This window comes from Pelophylax lessonae (genome assembly GCF_965119305.1).
Source record: "Pelophylax lessonae genome assembly, chromosome: 2".
Lineage (NCBI taxonomy): Eukaryota > Metazoa > Chordata > Amphibia > Anura > Ranidae > Pelophylax > Pelophylax lessonae.
This window is the reverse complement of record NC_138769.1, coordinates 136,719,983-136,742,819: the sequence shown is the minus strand read 5'-3', so window position 1 is coordinate 136,742,819 and position 22,837 is coordinate 136,719,983. Positions and strand designations below refer to the sequence as shown.

The 22,837-nt window shown below is 43.9% G+C and overlaps 1 protein-coding gene across 1 annotated transcript in view; it reads right to left on the bottom strand.

Annotated features, from left to right (window-relative positions):
* The window catches only part of KIAA0753, a 100,306-nt gene that overhangs the window by 28,295 nt on the left and 49,174 nt on the right, over positions 1-22,837 (bottom strand). The window contains exons 7-10 of the mRNA XM_082245419.1: positions 18,615-18,811; positions 17,187-17,344; positions 8,664-8,786; positions 3,484-3,573 (exon numbers count right to left, since the gene is read on the bottom strand). Coding sequence (XP_082101545.1) covers positions 3,484-3,573; positions 8,664-8,786; positions 17,187-17,344; positions 18,615-18,811 — 568 coding nt within the window. The remainder of the gene's footprint in view (positions 1-3,483; positions 3,574-8,663; positions 8,787-17,186; positions 17,345-18,614; positions 18,812-22,837) is intronic.

Below are 22,837 nucleotides of genomic sequence, written 5' to 3'. Positions count from 1 at the left end.
CTCTGGGGTACAAAAATAGCCAGATCATTTACTTACCTTTCCCTGACTTCTTCCTGCAGCATCTAGCCAAGGGTGACATCATCTGCCTTCTGGACTCTTTGAATGTTGAGAAATCCAGATCTCATAAGAAGACAATCCTGCTCTGTTTTGCAGAGACTTCACACGCAATTTTGGCTATTCAGCATTTACAGAGGAGCCGCAGGATAATGAGGTCACCCCCTGAAAAACGGAAGTCAGGGAAAGGAGAGTGTGCTACCTACTCCCCCCCACCCCCAACAGGTAATTTTAGTGCTGCATTTTGGGGAGGGGAAGGGGAGGAAGGGGCACAGAGGTGGAAAGTCCACTTTAATTACTAGGCTGTCAGCAATATTCTGGGACTTTAAAAAGCCAGACAGTGGATCACTTTATAACTATTCTGTATGCATCAGTTACAAAAATAGAGAAAATGCAGTGAGAAGGTGGTCGGAGTAGTCTAACATTGTAACCTGGTTGCTTAGTATGCGATTTTTAGTATAAGTACATTCTCTAGTCCTGTGTCTCTTTATGATTTTCTTGCTGTTTTTCAAATGTTAGAAACTTAAGAAAAATAAAAAGAAATATAACATATTTGTATTCCTTTGTGTATGCTTTTGGATAAATATGATCAAGTCCTAATGGATTGGCAAACCTTGATCATTTATACTTATCCTACCTGTGATGGTGTTCACCGTCACTGGGAGCGAAAGACAGATAATTAGTGGTTTGAATTGCTTCAGATCAGACAGTAATATTTGTCAGCAATATCTTCATAAAGAAATATGAAGATTTAATCCTATTTTACACTGGGAGACTTAGACTGTTATAGACCATTGCCATGAAGTCTGACTCCTAGATAATGTGTATTCCGTGTGCTTGTCTGTGAGAGAGACACACACACAGACTGTCATTGGCAGACTTCCCTTTTGTTTGAGTATTGAAATGGAATGTGGATTGTGCCTGTCCCATTGTTAAATATTAATGACCTCACATTGTTCAGTCCAGATGGCTAGATGATTAGTTTCGATTAATTCTGTTCCTGTATACACTTTCATCTGTATGTGCTACTGTAATCAGGTAGAGGGGAGGGATTGTGTACACTGTATGGGAGTGTAAAACTCTGTTTTCATTGGATTGTGAATGTCATGTCCTGTTCTCCACAAGGTCCACCTGGGCAGTAACCTTGTGGGGGAAAACTGTATAAAAGTATGTTTCTTGTTCAATAAAGAGTTATATTTCACCCTCAATCTAGAGTCATGTCTCTCATTGGGGAAACCTGCTACAAGGGATTGCTATGCTCTTCATACTCCCTTTGATAGTCACTAAGCTCTTGTAAAAGCTTGTTCCAGCTTCACTCTCTTTGGAAAGAGAGGGTCACCCACGGGAACCTGGAGCCTTGTCGTAGGTCCAGGGTGGGTAGGAGACGGTGAGACCACAACCAAAGGTCTGAGGTGGTCATGGTGTCTGGTGGAGTGCTTGGAGTCCTCGGGAAGCACTAGGAGCATCCGTCAACCAAGGTACCCAGTCGGGGTGCCGGTTGATCTGTTACACTACCATTTAAGAATTTTTGCTCCTATACCTTTATTTATTACACTATAATCTGCTTGTTCTAATAAGAGGAGGAGATAGGAATGTGGGGTCCTCATCCTATTCACTTTTACGTCCCTCCCCTCACCTGTCCCTTTTTTTTCTTCTAGTCTTCCTTTATTTTGTCTGTTCCTCTTCTTCTAGACTTTTTACCCCATCTATTTGCAGTGTGCACATTTTTTCCTAATATGTTCCAATGTGATGTTCTTGTTTGCACATATTTTTTAATGTCTGAAGTTTGAAATTGATTGATATATATAGTACGCTGCGCAGAACTGCTATGTACATTACCCTATTGAGCACTCCCTAGATTTGTAAAATTCAAAAAGCCAAGAAAAGTCATGTGAAAGAAAATTTAAATTTTGTTTTTTAGTAGGTGCTGGCATTTAAACAACTATCTCTATATCTAAATACATATTTGTTTTCTATTATGACCTACAGTTGAATATGAATCCCATAAAAAAATTAAAGAAATGTCTTTTGCCTGCTCATGCAGGTTTTTTTTACAAATGGTACATACCATTTCCAATTCTCCAAGTGTATTTAAACTTTTGAGCACAACTGTATGCATAAACACTTTTGGCAGCCAGACTCTGTTAGTGCAGGAATGTAAAGTTAAAAAAAACTTAAACATTTTTCTTATATTTGTAGCACCCTCCTAGGTAGGTGCTAGTGAGAGAGTATCGTTTTTGGCTCTATCTGCTTACCAGAGGGGCTGCAGGCAAATCTGTTGCTCTTTGTCTACCAGAGAGCACCAGAGAGCAGGATCTGTTAGTGAGGTCTGCTGATTGTGCTCAGTATGCGATTCATTGTGTCTAGAGAGTTTCACACTGGTCCAATAGGGAGGCATGTTTAACAGTGGGAGGAAACCTGACAAATGAATGCATTCTGGGATACTGTATAAAAGCCAGGCGCACATGTGCTAAGAGGTCTTTGGCTGGAGAGCAGAGTCCTGGAGGGAGGGGGCAGCTGCCACCTCCTCTGTAGCAGTGGCACGTGGTCGCAGGAGGTTATCCTCTGGGCCGGAGAGATGGATGAGAGAAGCTGAACCCAGAGGTCAAAGAGAGCTGACTGAGGGGGGTGACACTGGAGACCCTGGGACCACAGTATCGTGAGTACAGGGACTTGTGTCAAAGGGGCCTGACCTGAGGGGGGCCACCCCACTTGTAGGATAGTCAGAGGACGGGTGTCGGCAGTCAAGAGAGGATATTGAGGAGGGTGTCCTGAAGATAACCAATAGTTCACAAAGTCGTCTTAGGAAAGAGACTTAATCCTAAATTCACCTTTAGTGGCAGGGTAAATCAACAGCCTGGCTGTACATGAAGGTAGAAGTCCTCTAACATTGTGCATAGTTAATTCAGAGTATCCCACTATTCGTATCTCCCATCCCTAATTTTTAATAAAACACAAAACAACTAAAATACCCCTGGACTGGTTATTGGAGCGAGCCAAGGAGAAGTAAAAAACTGTTCATATCAAGGTTGCTGCTGTTAACTCAGGGGGACCCGTAAGTGTGACATTTGGCAGTCCTTACGGGGGCAGTGCTACATATTTTAATAGATTAAAGAATGGTTAAAACCCTTTCGAATTTTAATAGCGGTCTCCTGGTGGGGATATTTCCCTTCACTTTCTATCTGGGTGACCAAATAGGTAGTGGGGTAAATCTCCTCAAACCTTGGCAAAGTTTGTATTGCTGTGTACCTGCTAAGAGGTAATTTCTCTCACTGTCCCAGTTACTACCTTTAACTAAGAGATAAAGCATGGGGTAATTTTGCCAACAGGGTCCAGAACAGAAGTAAATACGTTTTCCTTTTAACCTGCTTCCTTTACAACATATTATTGCTGTCAAGCTCCATGTCTTAAAATGTTCTGCCTCCTTACCTTAGATTCTGAAAATTAGAAATTTGATTCCTGTATAGATCATCCAGTTGATGCAACCTTTTTGCCATTTCCGAATCCAACCAAGCCAATCTTCCAAGGAAAAACAAATACATATAATAAGCAGACTCATCTAATAAATTTATTTTGTTTGTTTTATTTAGATGTTTGTGCATTTATAATGAACAGACCTCACATACTTCACATTATATCTTTGCATCTCAAATATGGATGGTTTTCAAAGCAGGAGAACGTCTAATTCTAGACAGAAAACCATGATATCTATGATCTGCCATCTCTCTGTCAGATCTGATCATCAACAAGGTGTGTGTACAGGGTGTGTCACTTGCACACAGTGCATAGCCTCATAGCTGTATATCAGCTGTGTGAGACCTTAGGCACTACTGCTTCTAACTGCTGGATTTAGAACTCTGACACAAAGAAGCAAAGCTCTGCCTCTACCAAGATGGCTGCCTCCGCATAGAAACACAATGCTGAACAAGACAGAAGTCAAAAAAAGGGGAAAGATCAGCTGCAGGGTGACCACAGGCAATAATGGCGACTAGTCATTTGCCTTCTGCCTGCATTTAGGATAGCACATCTTCCAGAGTTCAGTTCCTGTTTTACCACCTGCCATCTGTCTGTTGTATAAAAATGGCCAGAGAATTGCTTCCTAGGAGCGGAAGGCCATTTTAAAATGACCAACTCTTTGCAGTGCTCAGTCTAGCGCACGTATGAGCATGCTCCGTTATCCCCCTGTGTCCATTGGACAGGCAGATCACAAAGTAAGGTACAGACCCAATGAACCAGTGTCCTGATCACCATCTAGCATCATTACCAATGTTATCAGATACCAGTAGAGTCACTCCCAAAAATGTGCAGAATGGACACTAGGGAGAAGGCCTTTCAAATTCGGAGTATGACTTATGACAGCGGTAAGGAGACCTCACAGTCAGATTTAAAAATCAGGAGTATGAATCTAAGCAAAGCAGCAGTTCATTGACAGACACCTCTGATTCAGAGGATGGAGAGGTCCCTGCGTAAAGAGTCAGGTGTAATAGGTCGTCAACAAGCACTGAAAAGCCTACCGAACTGCAGCTGGCAAGCACCAACAGTGCAGTACCATCCTAAGCCAGCCAAAGGGCCTTGGAAGTACACAGACAAGGCCGAGATCTGACACTTAAGAGTGCCCAATGCCAAATGTTGGTCAACCTCTTTCTGTAGAAAGGTCAGGATCCTGCTGATAGCAAAGGATCTAGGATGCAGCTTCAACGATTCGCACCAAGCAATGTACGCTAGGGATGCACCGAAATGAAAATTTTGGACCGAAACCGAAAATGCAGGATGCCCTTGGCCGAAAACCGAAACCGAAAATGACTTTTTCCCCCAAAATTTTTTTTAAAATGGATAGAACAGGGGCATACACCAAAAACAGGCAGCGACGTACACCTGTCGCTGCCACCCTGTCACAGTATATGTACTGTGATGGGTTGGCAATAGGTTAATTTAATTACCAATGGTATTTGTATTATGCAGCATGAGGGGGTTAATGTATTGTCACTGCTGGTCACTCATCTATTAGTGACCGACCAGTGGCAGGTAATTAACCCCTTTGTGCTGCATTAGTGCAACCAGTGTTAATTAACACTGATACTGGTTGCACTAATGCAGCACAAAGGGGTTAATTACCTGCCTGGTCGGTCACTAATAGATGAGTGACCTGCAGTGACAATACATTAACCCCCTCATGCTGCATAATACTAATATCATTGGTAAGCTGCCTCAGCTCCCCCCCATCTCCCCCCACTCCCACTGCCTCAGCGTCCTCCTCCTCGGGTGTCCTGCATTCAAAAGTCCCACCTCTGGCCGGCGGCACCGCCTCTCAATGACGTCCCTACTACGATCTGTGCATTATGAATGGACATACCAGGTCGGGGGGCGGGGCGAGCGGCCGCTATAGAGAGAACTAATGTGATCCTTCCTGTCAGCTCAGCACGTCTATGTGTGAATGAGAACAGAAGTGAGCTGACACCGGAGGCGGGGGGGGGGGGGGGCGGGCGGAGTGGCCGCTATTAGCTGTAACTATGTGAGAGCTTCTCTTCCTTGTCAGCGGAGATACATGCCTGTCAGTGAAGTGAAGCTCTCACATAGTTACAGCTAATAGCCGCCGCTCCGCCCGCCCCCCGCCCCCGGTGTCAGCTCAGTTCTGTTCTCATTCACACATAGACGTGCTGAGCTGACAGGAAGGATCACATTAGTTCTCTCTATAGCGGCCGCTCGCCCCGCCCCCCGACCTGGTATGTCCATTCATAATGCACAGATTGTAGTAGGGACGTCACTGAGAGGCGGACGGCCGGCCAGGGGCGGGACTTTTAAAACCTGCCCTGCGCTGCGCCCTCCTCCTTCCCCACGGCGGCCATATTTTATTTTCGGCACTGTTAACCCATTATCGGCCGAAATGAGAGAGGCTCATTTTCGGCCGATAATTTCGGTGGCCGAAATTTCGGTGCATCCCTAATGTACGCTTTCCACGTACGATGATAAATCTTTAGAGAAGTGGACTTCCTAGCCTTGAGTAAGGTAGGGATCACAGAATCAGACAGACCCCTGTCCTTTAACACCTTGCTCTCAACAGCCAAGCCGTTAAAGCCAGCGACTGCAAAGCAGGATGGAAGATCTGACCCTGAGATAGAAGATCTTCCCGCAGAGGAAGTGTCCACGGACCTGCGACCTTCAGCCGAATCACGTTGGCATACCAGGATCTCCGGGGCTAATCTGGAGCCACCAGATTTACCGGAATCCCCTCCAACTCGTCTCTGCGTAGCAGGCGAGATAAAAGTTTCAGCAGAGGAAACACATAAATTAGCCCATACTGGCTCCAGGGAGCCACCAGGGCGTCTACTGCATTGGCCAGGATCTCTGGACCCAGCAACAAACTTTGAAACCTTCCTGTTTTGTCTGGAGGCAAACAGGTCCACATCCGGGGTCACCCTCCGGAGACACAGCTGGTGGAACACTTGCTGATGCAGGGACCACTCTCCCTGACCCAGGGTTTGGCGACTCAGGTAGTCCGCCTGCCAATTGTCTACGCCGGGAATGTACACGGAGGATAGGGCTGGGACATATTCCTCTGCCCAGCAGAGGATCTCGGCTACCTCCAGAGCCGCCAGGGCACTCCAGGTGACTCCTTGATGATTGACATATGACACGGCCGTGACATTGTCGGACTGGACTCAGAGAGAACACCCCTTGAGATTGTCCTTCCATTGGAACAGGCTCAACTTGATTGCTCTCAGTTCCAGAACGTTGATCGGGAGCTTGGACTCTTCCACCATCCAGGTCCCTTGAACATTCAGGGTGCCCAGCACTCCCCCCCAACCGGTCAAACAGTCGTCACCACTGTCCAGAATACTGGGAGGAAGGATTTCCTGTGGAGAAGATTCGGAGAGCTGAGCCACCAATTCAGAGAGTCCTTGGATCTCTGACTCAAATGAATCAGATTGTCCAGGGATAGAGGATCCTTGTCCAATTTGACAAGGATCTCCTGTTACAAAAGTCTTGCGTGGGCCTGAGCATAAGGTACGGTCTTGAAGGAGGACACCATCAGGCCCAGCACCTGCATAGATGACCTGGAGAGACACCAGGTCGCAAGCCAGCAGCGACAGAATTGCTTCCCTTAACTTCTGTAACTTCACAGGAGGTAGAAATACCTTTGCCGAAGCGGAATCTAGGATCATCCCTAGATACTCCAGTCTGGTTGTTGGAACCAGGCCAGATTTCTGAAGGTTGAGATTGCTTCAGAGTGTGAATGGTCACCTCCAAATCCCGTTCCAATGTCACAGACGAGTCCGCTCGGAGAAGATGATCGTCCAGGTACCCCAGAATCGCTATTCCTCTCTGTCATAGCAGAGCCAGGATAGGGGCTAACACCTTGGTGAAAACCCTGGGAGCAGAGGCGAGACCAAACAGTAACGCCACAAATTGAAAATGGTCCTTGCCCACCGCGATGCGGAGGAATCGTTGATGACACTGGCAAATAGGGACATGGAGATAGGCAACCTTGATATTGATTGAGGCTAGCAGGTCCCCCTGATGCAAGAATGCCACCAATGACCGCAGGGACTCCATGCAAAATTTCTGGACACGCACAAAGCGGTTCAGAGTTTTAAGGTCCAAGATTGGATGCAATTTGCCCTCCTTCCGTGAAACGATAAACAGGTTCGAATGGAACCCGCGAAAGCGTTCCTGATGAGGAACTGGTACAATCATGCCTTTTGACAGAATATCCCGAATCGCTTCCTGCAGCCCCGCAATGCAACAGTGAGGTCCAAGGATCCAGGAAGAAACTGAGAGGTCCCCCCCACCCCTGAAGTGGGTTGGGGCGCCCCTTCAGGCAGACCCCCCACTAAAAGTGTCTGGGGGGTCCGGAGTCCAGGGTAGGAGGGGAAGGTCCCAGGTGACCCTCATAGTGGAGGAGGGTGGTAGGAGGTATGGGTACCCGAGGGTCCTACTCACCTATGGAGGAGCCCACGTCCGCCCCAGGCCCACTAACCAGACGGGGGAACTGTACTTACCGGACCAAGCTGCTGAGGGTGGGCATCCATCCTGACAGACTGCCTCTGCAGCACAGTGAGGGCGCTGTCGGCCAAGGGGCACGCTGCAACGCTGGCATGCCATGTGTGTGCGTCCCGGTGGGGTGTTTCACCCGCTGGCCAGTCCCCGTCCCTGGGACTTTAGTCGCTATGAAGACCCAGCGCGGCGCTACGGTCTGCAAGCGCTCGCTGGCCCAAACTGGGAGACCGTAAGGCTCTCGTATAGCCAGTCCGAAACCCAGCTGGCATTCCACAGGAACTGGAGTCAGCAGCAACAAAAAATAAAATAAAAAAAGGTTCCCATTAAAACGTTTAAAACAGAGCTAGGACAAAAAGGTCCCAGCAGGGAGCTGTTTGGCCACCCCTAAGACCAGGCAGCTAAAACTGAAGATGCAACGGTGAGGCCAGGGGTAATAACCCAGGGATCCCGCCCCCCTGGGCGTTTCAAAGCCTTTGGCTCTACCTTGTCACTCCTAGTGGGAGGGGATTATTACCCATCCGTCCATGATTTAAAGCAGCAGCTACGTCCGTCGGTGAACGAAAGAGAAAAGGGGTTTAACATTCCAGTCCTCAAGAGGTTAAATATATTACCTTGAAGCATCTTTTGTCTTAAGGGTTTCCTTTTCATTTTCCTTTTCCTTCACGGAGTCGATTTCATTACATAATCTAGATGGAGAGCCATGCAGTCTTTTCTGTTCTCTGCTCCAGTTTAATCTAATTGGACAGTATAAAGTTAAAGATAAACTACTTATATTATGATTTTATTCAAAAGGAAATTCACAAAAAAAATATAAAATTATATTGGGCAGACAGCAGTGGAAGCAGAACGTTTGTAAAATTCTTAGCTTCGATTATAGTCTATATTAACTCAAAATGTACAAAAGCCTTATATAGTCATAAACCAATCCCATGTGGCAATCATAGATTTAAAGTGGACAAAAGTGCGTATACCAACGCACCAAAGGCCACCAAGATAAAATGTAACCTCTATTTCAGTAACCCAAGTTTGTTTCATGACCATAAAAAGTAAATTCCCATAGGGTAAGGTAAAAATAAATATATTATACTTGTTTTAAGTACCTCCAAGTAACAAATCTATATAGATGTCAACTGTATAGCAAACAATCAATATGTATAGGATACAATGATTGCAATATCAAAATATCAACCCCATATGGTACTATCATACATATACCCAAAACAGTTTTAAGATATATAACTGGGTATACTCAGTATGATCTTACAAGATCCGGATGTTCATCTGTCCCACCACGGTCTTTTCTTCCGAGCCTTCCAGGACGGCCCAAACAGTGAGAGATGATAGGCTCCTCCCTACCAGAAACACAATCAATTACAATCTGTTAAAAAGTCCCCACCCTTCCCGCTGGCCCTCAGTTGTAAAAAAAGTATCTTCCACAACCATTTTCCGAGGGAAGTGTTCTTCATAATTCTATAGGTACTTACCACCTAAGTTTATTCATATTACCATACACCCTTTTAACAAGGGCGGGTAGGCCGGCCGTCCTGGAAGGCTCGGAAGAAAAGACCGTTACCAGTAAACTAACGGTAAGTTTTCTCTCCTCGCCTTCCAGGACGGCCCAAACAGTGAGAGGATAATAGAGATCCTTTAAGGCCTACCTTAGGGTGGGACCACTGCCTTTAAGACCTTTCGGCCAAATGCTAGGTCTTATTGGGACAGTATTTCAATACGATAATGCTTCAGGAAGGTGTCATGACTGGACCAGGTGGCTGCAAAGCGGATCTGTTCCCATGATGCTCCAGTCTTCTCGGCCCAGGAAGTAGCAAGGGCTCTTGTTGAATGTGCTTTGACTTTAGCTGGGGCAGGAACACCTGATGACTCATAAGAGGTGGCAATTGCCTGCCTAATCCATCTAGACATCGAAGGCTTAAAAGCCTGCAAACCCTTTCTGGGCCCTGAATGAAGGACTGGGAGATGATTTGACCTCCTGAAGGATTTAGTTCTGTCTAAGTAAGTGAGAAGGGCTCTTCTCACATCTATACAGTGGAATTCTTCTTCCTTCTTATTTTTTGGTTTATCACAAAAAGAAGGTAGATTTATCTCCTGAGTCCTATGAAAAGAGGATGCTACTTTAGGTAAATACAGAGGATCTGGCCTTAGGACAATCCTATCTGGAAAAACTACCAAAAAAGGTTCTTTTATGGAAAGTGCTTGTAGATCACCTACTCTTCTTGCTGTTGTAATGGCTAGCAGGAAGGCCAATTTTAAAGAAAAAAATTTAAGGGAGATTTCCCTTAAAAGGTTCAAAAGGGTCCTTAGATAAAGCCTCTAGGGCCCTGGTCAGGTCCCAAGGAGGGAACCTGTCCTTAACAATAGGGGTAACCCTGTTTCTAGCTAACAAAAATCTTTTGATTAATGGCTCTTTTGCTAGACTAGTGTCCAAAAATACCAAAAGAGCCGCTACCTGTACCCTAAGGGTGTTGACTGCCACACCCTTATCTACTCCCTCTTGTAAAAAATCTAGAATTTTTGAAATAGAGGTAGAGGCAAATTCCCTTTGCCTATGCCAGGTAAAAAAAATTTTTCCATACTTTCAGATAAATGTTTCTAGTAACTGTTTTCCTGCTCAGTAAAAGAGTATCTACCACTCTTTCTGAGCATCCCTTAGACCCAAGTAGTTGGCGCTCAGTAACCAAGCTGTTAAACGGAAAAATTCCGGATTCCAACACAGTATTGGTCCCTGAGACAACAAGTCTGGGGAAATTGGAAGTTGCCAGGGGCAAGCTACTGACATGGCTTTCAGAATGGCAAACCAAGGCCTTTTGGGCCATCAAGGAGCAATTAGAATCAATTTCAGATTCTGGGACCCGCTCAGCTTCTGCAAAACTCTGGGGATTAGCATCAGAGGAGGGAAGGCATAGGCTAGGCTGAACCACCATGGTTGGGCTAGAGCATCCAAGCCCATGCTCCCTTCTGACCGAGTGAGGGAAAAAAATCTTTTCACTTTTCTGTTCCTAGCGGAGGCAAATAGATCTATTTCTGGTTGTCCGAACCTTTCCCCCAGAGACAAGACGACTCTGGGACTCAGTTCCCACTCTCCTTCCCTTACATGGTGGCGGCTGAGGAAATCTGCCTGCCAGTTCTTTCCCTTGATGTGAATGGCCACTATCGAAATAATTTTCCCTTCGGCCCAACCCAGGATGTGTTTGGTCAGGGAAAGAAGGGGACCTGACCTGGTCCCTCCTTGTCGATTCAGATAGGCCACAGTTGTGGTGTTGTCTGATAGAATTAGGACTTCTCTGTTCAGGATGAACTCTTGAAAGGCTTTTAGGGGTTTCCCCACCGCCTTCAACTCTCTGAAGTTGGAGGAGGCCTGTGCCGTTCTCTTGCTCCAAACTCGCCCCTTCCAGGTGAGCTCCCCAACCCTTGTTGCTGGCGTCTGTGGTAATCCTTACCGGATCTCACTGACCCCAAGGTCTGCCCTCTCCCAAGTTGTTGGGATTGGACCACCACTCTAAGGATGTCTGCACCTGTGGAGTGAGACTGACTAATTTGTCTAGAGATTCTATCTTTTTGTCCCAAGAGGACAGATGGAAGAAAAGAAGTTCTCTTGCATGAAGTTGTGCCCACACCACTGCTGGAATGCTGGCTGACATAAGTCCCAGAACCTTCAAGATCTCTCTCCTGGGCCAAGATTGAGCTCATCTTTTAGGGTTAGGACTGCAGAAACTATTTTTTCCCTCTTCTCTGTGGGAAGAAATAGTTTCTGGGACACTGAGTCCATCTGGAACCCCAGAAAAGACTGTATCTGTGCTGGTACCAGAGCTGACTTTTCTAGGTTTATAAGCCATCCCAGTTTCTGAAGGGAACTTATCACCCGCTGGGTGTCCACTTCCACTTGTGCCTCTGATTTGCCAAAAATCAGCAGGTCGTCCAAATAAGGGATCAAAGCTATCCCTTGAACGTGTAGATGTGCTACTGCCTCCACTAGGATTTTGGTAAAAATTCTTGGGCTGGCTGCTAGTCCAAAAGGTAGTGCTCTGAACTGCCAGTGTGTCGTTCCTTCTTTTGTCGCTAAGGCAAACCTCAGGAAGAAGAAGGACTGATGTTCTTGATGGATGGGGACATGCAGGTAAGCATCCTTGAGGTCTAATATAGTCATGAAGACGTCTTTCAGTAAATTTTTTCTCACTGAATATTTAGTCTCCATAGCAAATTTTTGGTAAAGCAGAAATGTGTTGAGCCCCTTTAAGTTTATTATCAGTCGATGCTTTCCGAGGGTTTTGGAACTACAAACACATGGGAGTAAAACCCCTGGAAGATTTGATCTTCTGGGACCGGAATTATTACAAGCTGCTCTGCTAATTCCTGAATTCCCAGTAGAAGGGCTTCTCTCTTCCGAGTGTCCTTGGGTAACTGCGTAAGGGTTATTGTAAAGGGGGGTACTGATGTGAATAGAAGCTTGTACCCCTCTTTTATCGAATACAAACGTTTTATTGAGCTTTGTAAACACAAAAAAGTCAACAAACAACAAAATCAAAGTATGACATATCTGAGCTGTGCAAATACATGTTATTCCAAACAAGTGTCTTACACATCACATAGTAATAAAAGGGGAGAAGAAAATATATCATATGACATATAATGATATGTAAAGTGGCGGTGTAGTATGCTTTATAAGCGGTGATGTAAACATGCATTCGTAGAGAACATAGGAAACAGAATGACAAACTAAAGTCACCTCCATAGTCCAACTATACCGATTTCCATGTATGCATACTTAGGGAAAATGAACAAAAATAACATTAACAAAATGTTCCTGACATATTACCGAGAGGATATATGGGGAGGCTGAGATTTCTTCCCAGCTGGAAAGAAATTGTGTCAGTCTGCCCCCTACGTTGACTTTTAAGGCATTTGTTGTCTCTTGAAACCAAAGGAAAGGGGGGGGGAGCAAGTTGTTTCTTTGCTTTCCCCTCCGAAAAGTCCAATTTTTTGCAGGTTCCCTTTTGTTTCTTTGCTGTCTTTGGTCCCTGGGGCCACGAAAAAATTTCCTGTTTACCTCTTTTTTGGGTTTGACTGGAAATTTCTTTCCCTTTTCTGAGGATCTGGTGAGAACCTCATCTAATCCAGGGCCGAACATGAGGGACCCCTCAAAGGGAAGACCACAGAGCTTGGACTTTGAGGCAACGTCCCCCTCCCATTTTTTTAGCCAGATAGCTCTTCTGGTGGAATTAATGAGAGCAGCTGTCTTGGCTGAGGCTACCACAGATCCGACCACCGCATCTGCTATGTAGGCCACTGCCTTACCAATCACCGAAAGGGAGTCCTGTACGTCCAAAGTTTTGGTCTGAGAAAAATTTTTACTCAGTCTGTCAACCCAAAAGAAAGCATTTCTTGCTACACAAGAAGCGGCCAATACCGGAGCCATAGCAGATGCATTGGCATCCCAAGCCTTTCTGAGCAAGGACTCCGCTTTGCGGTTCATGGCATCTTTAATGTTACCTGAATCCACAAAGGAGAGGTCTGACCTTTTAGTCACTTGAGCTAAAGAGGCATCCAGTCTTGGTTTTTTAAAGAACTTTTCTGTTTCCTCCTCTTTAAATGGAAACCTTCTTTTCCAAGACCATGGTTTATTCAACCTGTTCTCAGGTAGTTGCCATTGTTTAAGGATTAACTCCTTCAGGGAATGGTGGATAGGTAAGACTCTAGAAGGGCTTTTTCCTAGTCCTTTATAGATAGAGCTTATCCTGTGCTGAAGTCTCTTTGGGTAAGTCCGGTATCTCTTCTGAGGTATAAATAGCCTGAAGGAGACCCTGCATATTCTCCAAACCAAATAGGTTTTTTGATGGTTCTGCCTCACCTGGAGCATCTGAGTCCCTGTTCCCTTCACCTTCTGAGCAGGTTTGGGAATCTGAGCGGTTCTCCTCTGGTGAAAACCTAATCTCTTCCCTAATTTGTGCTGAAGGGATACTTTGAGAAGATGGCAGAGGACCTGAAAGTCCTGTCCTAGGTAAAGAGCTTCCTGTGGAAGAGGTACCTTCCAACGAAGAAGGATCTTTGGGTTCTATAGTACTTGGGGTTCCTACTGAAGAACGTACAGTTTTAATAGTGGTTAACATTTCCTCTTGTACTGTCTTAAGGAAATCTTTCATTAACCCTGAAGCTTCTTTCCCTGCCACCTTGTAAATACATTTAGGGCAGAAAAGTTTAGTGTAGGAACTGGATAGCTTATCCCCGCAATTACCACACTTCTTATAGGAAACAGAGCCTGATAAAGCTGGGGTAGCAGTAGAAGTCTCATGTGAACCGCTCAGGGACTCTGGAAGGCAGGATTCAAAGCAATACAAGTATCACTCTTCCCAAAAAAAACAATTACATTTGAAAACCATTAGAAAGGACATAGCATGGTCCGACTAAGGTCGGGAGAAATGGGACGATTTCCAGGCATGTTTAAGTCGGTACCAGCAGACTTTAAGGGAACAACCCATAAGGATACATTGTCCGCACTTATCTGGTTCCAACCTAGGTTTCGTCACCGACACCTGGACCGGCCTCTCCTCCTCCTTCCCCGGAGGATGAGACGTGGAGGGCTTCATTTCCCCAGCAGTTGCCCGAGCTGTGACAGCTTTCAAGTCTGCTTTACCGCTAGCAAGCGGTTCCGGCGTCTCCTCCACACTTTTCTTCTTCTTCATACTTGCGCGCGTTCTGACGTTGTACCGGAAGTTCCGGTTTGAAGATGAGGCTTGAAGCGCCCGTCCGGCGGGAAATTCAAAATCCTTTTCGTGGAGGAGAGCTGCTGGTGCCGGAGAACAGGCCTGGAAAGACACCTCAGGTGACTGACGTCCTGTATACCTGTGGGTGACCTGTGAGAAGCCTATGGAGGCGGCAGGTAGCGCTCAGCACTTCAGAAGGCCCTTTGCTGTACCTGGCTCACAGGGGTACCGTTCGACTCTCAGAGTCTGCAGGTCAGTGAACATAAACGTTTCGTTGCAGGAAGAAACACAATCTAAACTGAGGGCCAGAGGGAAGGGTGGGGCCTTTTAACAGATTGTAATTGATTGTGTTTCCGGTAGGGAGGAGCCTATCATCTCTCACGGTTTGGGCTGTCCTGGAAGGCGAGGAGAGAAATGTACATTAATTGAGAAAGGAATAGTTTCTAAAAATCCTATCTCATTCAGAATGTGAAGCTATTTCTCTGACGGCCTATTAAGAACCCTCTCTCTCAGATATGTAATGCAGGTACACATCCATGTGGACCCAAAAACCCTACTAATGGACGAGCCCCATATTCAACATATCCACAAAAAATCCTTCTCTAGTAGAAAATCAAGGTCTTGGCAGGCATATTTTTGTACTTCACCCCCAGCAAAAAAGGAAAAAAAGATTAAGGTGGAAAGGATAAGTAAATCATGTGACCCTTAAGAAAAAAGCAATGGAAAACTGTGGGCCCCCAAAAGGACCTTAAACCTTAAATGTTTGGCTGCTATATTAGAGCTTCGTCAGGTGAAAATAATAAAGTGGTGCGCAAGAAAAACCCAAATCAAACTGAACTGCCAAGTCACATGGTGAAGAAAAAATGGCGTCTTTTACTTGTACTCCTCTTATTGAGGCGGCTGGTTGGCAAGTAGTTAAACAAATACAGTCCATAAAAAGGTAGGAAATAAAGCACAGACAACATGTCAAAGAATTACTGTTCACACACAAAAAGGTAAAAATGTAAAAACTTCATTCAGACCATATGAGGCACATGAACTTAAAACAAAATTTCCATCTAGCGTCATGTTTTAAAAAGAGGTTTATCCAAATTACCCTTCCTTGGACCTAATTGGAATTAGTCAATAATGCAAAACTTTAACAATTCAGCCTTTCCTCCATGTTTCCCCAAAAACATACCTGGCAATGGGTCCGTCCCTTTTTGTGCAATATCATTTATATGCTCAAATACTCTGCGTCTAAATTGGCATTTGTCAAAATACTGAAGTATGCAAGGACATTTCATGACATATATAATTTCCTCAGAATTGCAATTAAAGAATGACTGTCATTTTTAGGATTCACACATTTTTTTTTACTCTGGGAACATAAGAAAATACCTTGCAATGTCCGCATTTAGCCTCCCAGCGGTCTATTTGGTAACCATGTGGGAGTGGCCTTTGTTGGAGCATTTCGTAAATGACTATGCACTAGCATGTTTCTTAAATTCCTACCTCTTTTGTAGGTAATCAAGGGATTTTTCAGAAGAATTTAGGATAAGTCCTTATTATGTAAAACTTCCCAATATTTTTTAAATTATGTTGAAGATCTGACCTGCCTGATTAGAGAATGCATTTATTATTCACATTCCTACCTTGTCATCCATCCTAACTAGTTTCTGACCAAGTAGGGTCTCCCTTGGAACTGTATTCACCTCCTTACAGTAGATTACTGAGACCCCAGAGGCAATCCCACAGGTCAATTTATGCAAGCTAAAATGAAATTGCTCAACAGAGAAAGCCTTTCAGGTTGCAAGCATTCAATTGGTAGGGAGATATAGTAGATGGTGTTATCTTAGTGATCTAAAAAGATCATATGATAAGGTGACTACAGTCCAAAGGGAAACCCTACTTTGGCAGAAACGAGTTAGGACTAAGTTAGAAATACTTCTGGATTAATGAAATAAAAAAGGTTAAAATTTTATCTTGATAGCCTTTGGTGCTTTGGGATACGCACCCTCATCCAGCTTGAATATATAGTCTATATTATTAGAGTGGATTTCCAACAATCACTTTAAAAAGCACTGCATGTAAATTGCTTGTGAAAGTAGTAACATCCATATTTGGTAGCCAATACCATAATTTTAATATTCTTCATATTATCGGATTCCCTTTTCTGACTCTAGCAGGAGGACAAGTTATCCAATTAACACAAATTTTCAGTGTGGCCATACCCACTACAACCTCCAATAAATTTTGCAAAACAATAAAATATGAAGGCAAACCTAAACAATCAATTTGTACAGACCCTTAAATTGCATAAATATTGGTAGATCCAACAATAATCATATTGTATAGTGTATGGTCAGCTTTTTGGTTTGCTATTTTATTAGGCAGTGAATGAGGTCACTTATTATATTCCAGTGGTTACTAGTGTACCTTTTCGGAGAAGCTGGTGGAGATGTTGGGTTTGGAGGCACCCAAGGAGTTTTCTTCTCTCTGACAACAAGACGGTTCTCCTTTAGCTTGAAAGCCACAGTTTTCTCCTGGAAGTGTGAATGCCGGGAGGGCCCTGTCTTTCGAGGCATTCTGAATCCCTACAAGTGGCATAAGGGAACACTTTGCATTCAAAAAAATAAATTCATCTCTGTGACTATCAAGCATGTTTTCTGCCAGTCTATTAACAGGGAAAATCAGGGCACCAATCAAACTACTGGGGACAAAAATCAGGCTGCCTCTCACATAGCAAAGTCTCTTTGAAAGGTTTACCATATATATCCAAAAATCTACAGAATTATGAGTATGGGTCAAGTCACAGGCAGTGCAAATTTACAGCAGCCAAAAAAGAAAATTTATGACAAAAGCTGGCTATACAGAAAATTTTGTTTGAAATTTTTCATGCTAGGAACATTCATAAGATCAAATCGATGTTCAGTTTTGACCACAACAATGAGAAAATTCAGAGGATCAGGTTGGAAAATTTGTCTCAAACCAATGAATGTCTAACAGTGAATGTGGTTTTAGCTTAGGAAATGCTAATAATTCCAAAATCACAAAAGGGGAACCCCCTAAGGGTTGTGGGACTTCAGGGGCAAGGAGAACACAAACACATCTATAAAAAATATAATATTTAATGAATCATATTATAAGACATGTTTCACATACATTTAAAAAAAAAAAAAAGAGAATAGTACACATGCTCTTGATACAGAAATGTGTACAGAGACATATATAGATTGTAGCATAACAGATGTTGCACTTGTTTCCAACACGTTTCGGGAAATACCCTTCGTCAGGGTAGGCATGTCCTCTGGGGGTCTTCTTTCCTCCTTCTCCCCCCTCCGTTGATACAGAAGCCTGTCTGATTACGTACACACTCTGTTTTTTTTTTTTTTATTTACTTTTCTTATAAGGCTTAAAGATACATACCAAGCTAAGTTATTTATAAACATTTGGGACAACATTGGTCTCAGTATACTTATAACTTATGTTATGATTGTATGATGGAGTATTTGGGCTCTTTCAGGGACCTCTGTGGAGAAAACTGGGACCAACTTCTTTTTCTTCTATCCCTTATTTATTTTATATTTATCTACACCCCTGAAGAATGGTATTTCCCAAAACGCATTGGAAACAAGTGCAACATCTGTTATGCTACTATCTATATATGTCTCTATACACATTTCTGCATCAATATCATGTGTACTATTCTCTCTTTTTAAATGTATGTGAAACATGATTCATCCTACTTCTTCTATGCAGCACTGCCTTGCTGTGCAACAGAATTTATAAACACCCCCTAAATTCTGTGCAGCCTGTATAATTACAGCATACACTATACAGGGATATTGGGTTAGGAGCACAAACCTTGGGTCTTTGAGGAATCAACACACCCTTGTTCTTGTTCTGTCCAGCCTCTGCTCTAGGCAGGTCCTTCAGATGACCAGAATGAATTAATGTTTCTATAGCAGACCGAAGTACTGCTTGTCTTTCTGGCGGCGATGTCTCTAGTGCAGGCCCAGGGTCAGTCTGTGTGGCAACACCAAGTGATTCTGGGGCATCATCTACATAACATAATTTATAATTAGGTTTTAGAATATCATAATTGTTACACAACAAAACAGATTCATCAAAACCTAACAAAAACAAGGATTTTCAGAGGGTAAATTATGACCTTTTCCTGTAAGAGTTGACTGTTAATCTGCTGTGCCATATTTACATGCTGCTACATCTTAAACATTTCTAGGTTCTCTGTCAAGTGACCTGCTGCATGTAAGAAAACAAGCCAACTAGAGCATACTGAATCCGTGTGGATCAAAGCAGGCCATACACTTGAAGTGAAACACAATCACCATGTAGTACTCCTACATAGGAAGCACAGCCAACTGTAATAGAAAGTATAATTTTGCCTGGCTAGTTATACTAGGGTTTCAGCTGCTGCAATAGTACACAGCTTTCGCTTATTAACAACTTCAGCCCTGGAAGGTTTTACCCCCTTCCTGACCAGGCCCTATTTTTTGCGATTCGGCACTGCGTTATTTTAACTGACAATTACGCGGCCGTGCAACGCTGTACCCAAACAAAATTGACGTCCTTTTTTTTTCTACAAATAGAGCTTTATTTTGGTGGAATTTGGTCACCTGTGCGATTTTTATTTTTTGCGCTATAAACAAAAAAAGAGCGACAATTGTGAAAAAAAACAATATTTTTCACATTCTGCTATAGGACATTCCCGAAAAAAAAAAAAGAAATTTAAAAATTGAAATTTAACATTTTAGGCCAATTGGTTTTCTGCTACATATTTTTGGTAAAGGGGAAAAAAACCCAAAATAAATAAAAAAATCGCAATAAGCGTATTTTGATTGGTTTGCATAAAAGTTATCGCGTCTACTAACTACGGGAAAGATTTATGTCATTTTTATTGTTTTTTTTTTTTTTTTTTTTACTAGTAATGGCAGCGATCTGCGATTTTTAGCGGGACTGCGACATTGCAGTGGACAGATCGGAACCCTGACATTTTTGACACTTTTGGGGGTACCAGTGACATTACTACAATAATCAGTGCCAAAAACCCTTCGATCGCCCTAGATCAGGAGTTCCCAAACTGTGGGTCGGGACCCACTGGTGGGTCGCGAGCTGCATTTAAGTGGGTCGCCCTGAGCCGGAAATCACTGAGAGCGGGCCCGCCTAAATTGTGCTGTGCGAGCCTGCGCAAATTACAGAGAGCCAGAGCAGTCAAATTGCGATGGATTCAGGACCCTGCCCATGCAGTTTACAGAGGCTATTCTGCATTGCCCACGAGGATACAGGATACTTGCATCAGTGAGTACGTATGTGGGCTGTTATGTAGTAGGTAGGATATGTTCATGGAGTGCAGAGCCAGCTCTTCGGTCCTGCTGGTGGCAGCGGTGGTGGCTAGATTGGTGGAGGGATTCTCTCAGGCTCAGCTATAGCGGGCAGAGACGGCAGCCTCGGTTTCATAGGAGGAGCAGGTGGCCCGGCGGTGTCAGGAGTTCATGGCAGCTTCTGTGACCCGAGTAGAGGATCTGAAGGAGAAGAGCCAGGACACCAAGACCAGCATAGAGCTCCTCATCATGGAGACACTGGGTTTCTGTAGCACTTTACAATATTCAATTACAAGCAAGTGGGTCCCGAAAAATAACTGTATTCAGAAGTGGGTCTCGGCCCAAAAAAGTTTGGGAAGCCCTGCCCTCGATATTTAACCCCATTATCAGCCAGTGTCATTAGTACAGTGACTGCATATTTTTAGCACTTATCCCTGTATTAGTGTCACTGGTTCCCACAAAGTGTAAAATGCCTGCCATACTATTACAGTCCTGCTATAAGTCGCGGATCACTGCCATTACTAGTATAAAAAAATAAAAAATAAATAAATACAAATTCCAGTATCTATACCATAGTTTGACTCTTTAATTGGCCTAAATTTATGAAGATATTAGTTTTTGTTTGTTATTGAATATATTTTATAGCAGACGAGTAGAAAATTTAGTTTTTTGTTTTTTAAATTTTCGGTCTTTTTTAGTGCAAAAAATTAAAAAAAAAAAAAAAAAACAGGAGGTGATCAAATGCCACCAAAAGAAAGCTATATTTGCGTGAAAAAAAATGGTATAAAATTTCATTCATGTATAGCAATGCATGACTGCGCCATTGGCAGTTAGAGTAACGCATTGCCAAAAGGCAAAAAATGGCCAGGTCATGAAGGAGGTAAATCTTCCAAAGGTCAAGTGGTAAAGCAATAAATATGCTCAAGCAAAACAGAAAACAGCGTTCTTACCTGTTAACTCCCTTTTCAGGAAATTTCCAGGACGGCTCAAGGAGAGAGAGGCTCCTCCCACATTACACAGGAAACACATGATCCACATTATAAAAATGGCTGCTCACCAGCAGTACCTCAGTAATAAACAAATAACCGAAGGCTGTGCTAGATATCGTATTACTCTATTGGTAGACCATCAACATTAGTCACTGTTATACCCCCATAACCATATGTCAGACACATAGATCATTACGGGGGGAAATTGGCACAGTGCTGGAAGATTCCGGATAAGTGAGTTAACAGATAACTCCAAGTCATCTTCCAGGAGGGCTCACAGAGGGGACAACGTAGAGCTACCTGATTAGGGCGGGACCACTGCTTGGAGCACTTTTCTCCCGAAGGCCTGATCTTGGCTTGAGAGTAGGTCCAACCTGTAGTGCTTCATAAAAGTTTGGAAGCTGGTCCAGGTAGCGGTTTGCAGATCTGGAGTGGTGATGCTCCGACCCTTTCTGCCCAAGAAGTAGCAACTGCTCTGGTAGAATGGGGTTTGATTATTGAAGGTGGAGTCAAAGAGGATGCCTTTTATGCCTCATATATTGCTGCCTTTAGCCATCTGCCAATGGTATTTTTTTTTGAAGCCTTCCTACCTTTGTAGGGTCTGGAAAAAAGAACGAATAGCCCCGTTTTAGATCTGCAGTCTTTTGTGCGTGCGATGTATGCGATCATACACCTCCTGACCTCTACCCTATTGAATTCTTCTTTAGCGTTACTTGGATTTGCACAGAACGATGGGATAACGATTTCCTCTGTTCTATGAAATTTGCTTGCAACTTTTGGAAGAAAAGCAGGGTCCAACGACCGGACAATTTAGTACTGCGAAATAATGCAATACGGTTCCGCGACAGAAAATGCATGAATTTCGCTGACCCTTCTAGCTGAAACCAAGGCCACTGCAAGATTTTTTCAGCGTTAGGAATCTGATGGAACAGGTCTCAGGAGGCTCGAAGGGTTCACTGCAAAAACTTTACAGGACAATGGTCAGGTCCCAAGAAGGAAACTTGGCGGTGACTTGGATGCATTTTCACCCAATGGCCGTCAAAAAATCTCTAAAATAAAGGATTCTCAGCTATTCTGAAACTCAAAAAATTGGAAAGGGCTGCCACCTGGACTTTGAACGTACTGAGAGCTAGCCCTTTGTCTGCTCCCTGTTGTATGAAAGTCCAGTATTGCTGGAACCACTGGACCTTCCACCTTGACGTTGTTTATGTGCCAGCTGCAGAACTTCTTCCAGATCTTCGTATAGATTGAGTTTGTGGAAGACTTCCTGCTGGTATTGTGTCTATCACCTTTTCTGACAGACGCTTCTGAGTTAGCAACTCCCTTTCTGAAGCCAAGCCGTCAGAGAAAGTTGGCCCACGCCAGGATGATCAGCTGCTCCCTGGTAGATCAGATCCGGTGTGCAAGGTAGATTCCAAGATTTTGCTATGCTGAGCTTTAGTAACCCCATGAACCAAGCCCTTTTTCGGTCAGTAGGGTGCTATTAAAATCCCTCTTGCTGATGAGAATCATGGGGATAAGGGCAAACGGTGGAAAGGCCATACACCAGTCCTGTTTTCCAAGGCTGAGATAGGGCATCCAGACCCGCACTGAGTGGGTCTCTTTACAAAGAAACACATTTTTCTTTGCAAACAAATCAATTTGGGGATTTCCCCATCTTGCTGTGATATGTTCGAATATGGTCTGGTTTAGGCCCCATTCTGTTTCGTACAATACTTCCCTACTTAGAAAATCTGCTAGGGTGTTTTGTTCTCCC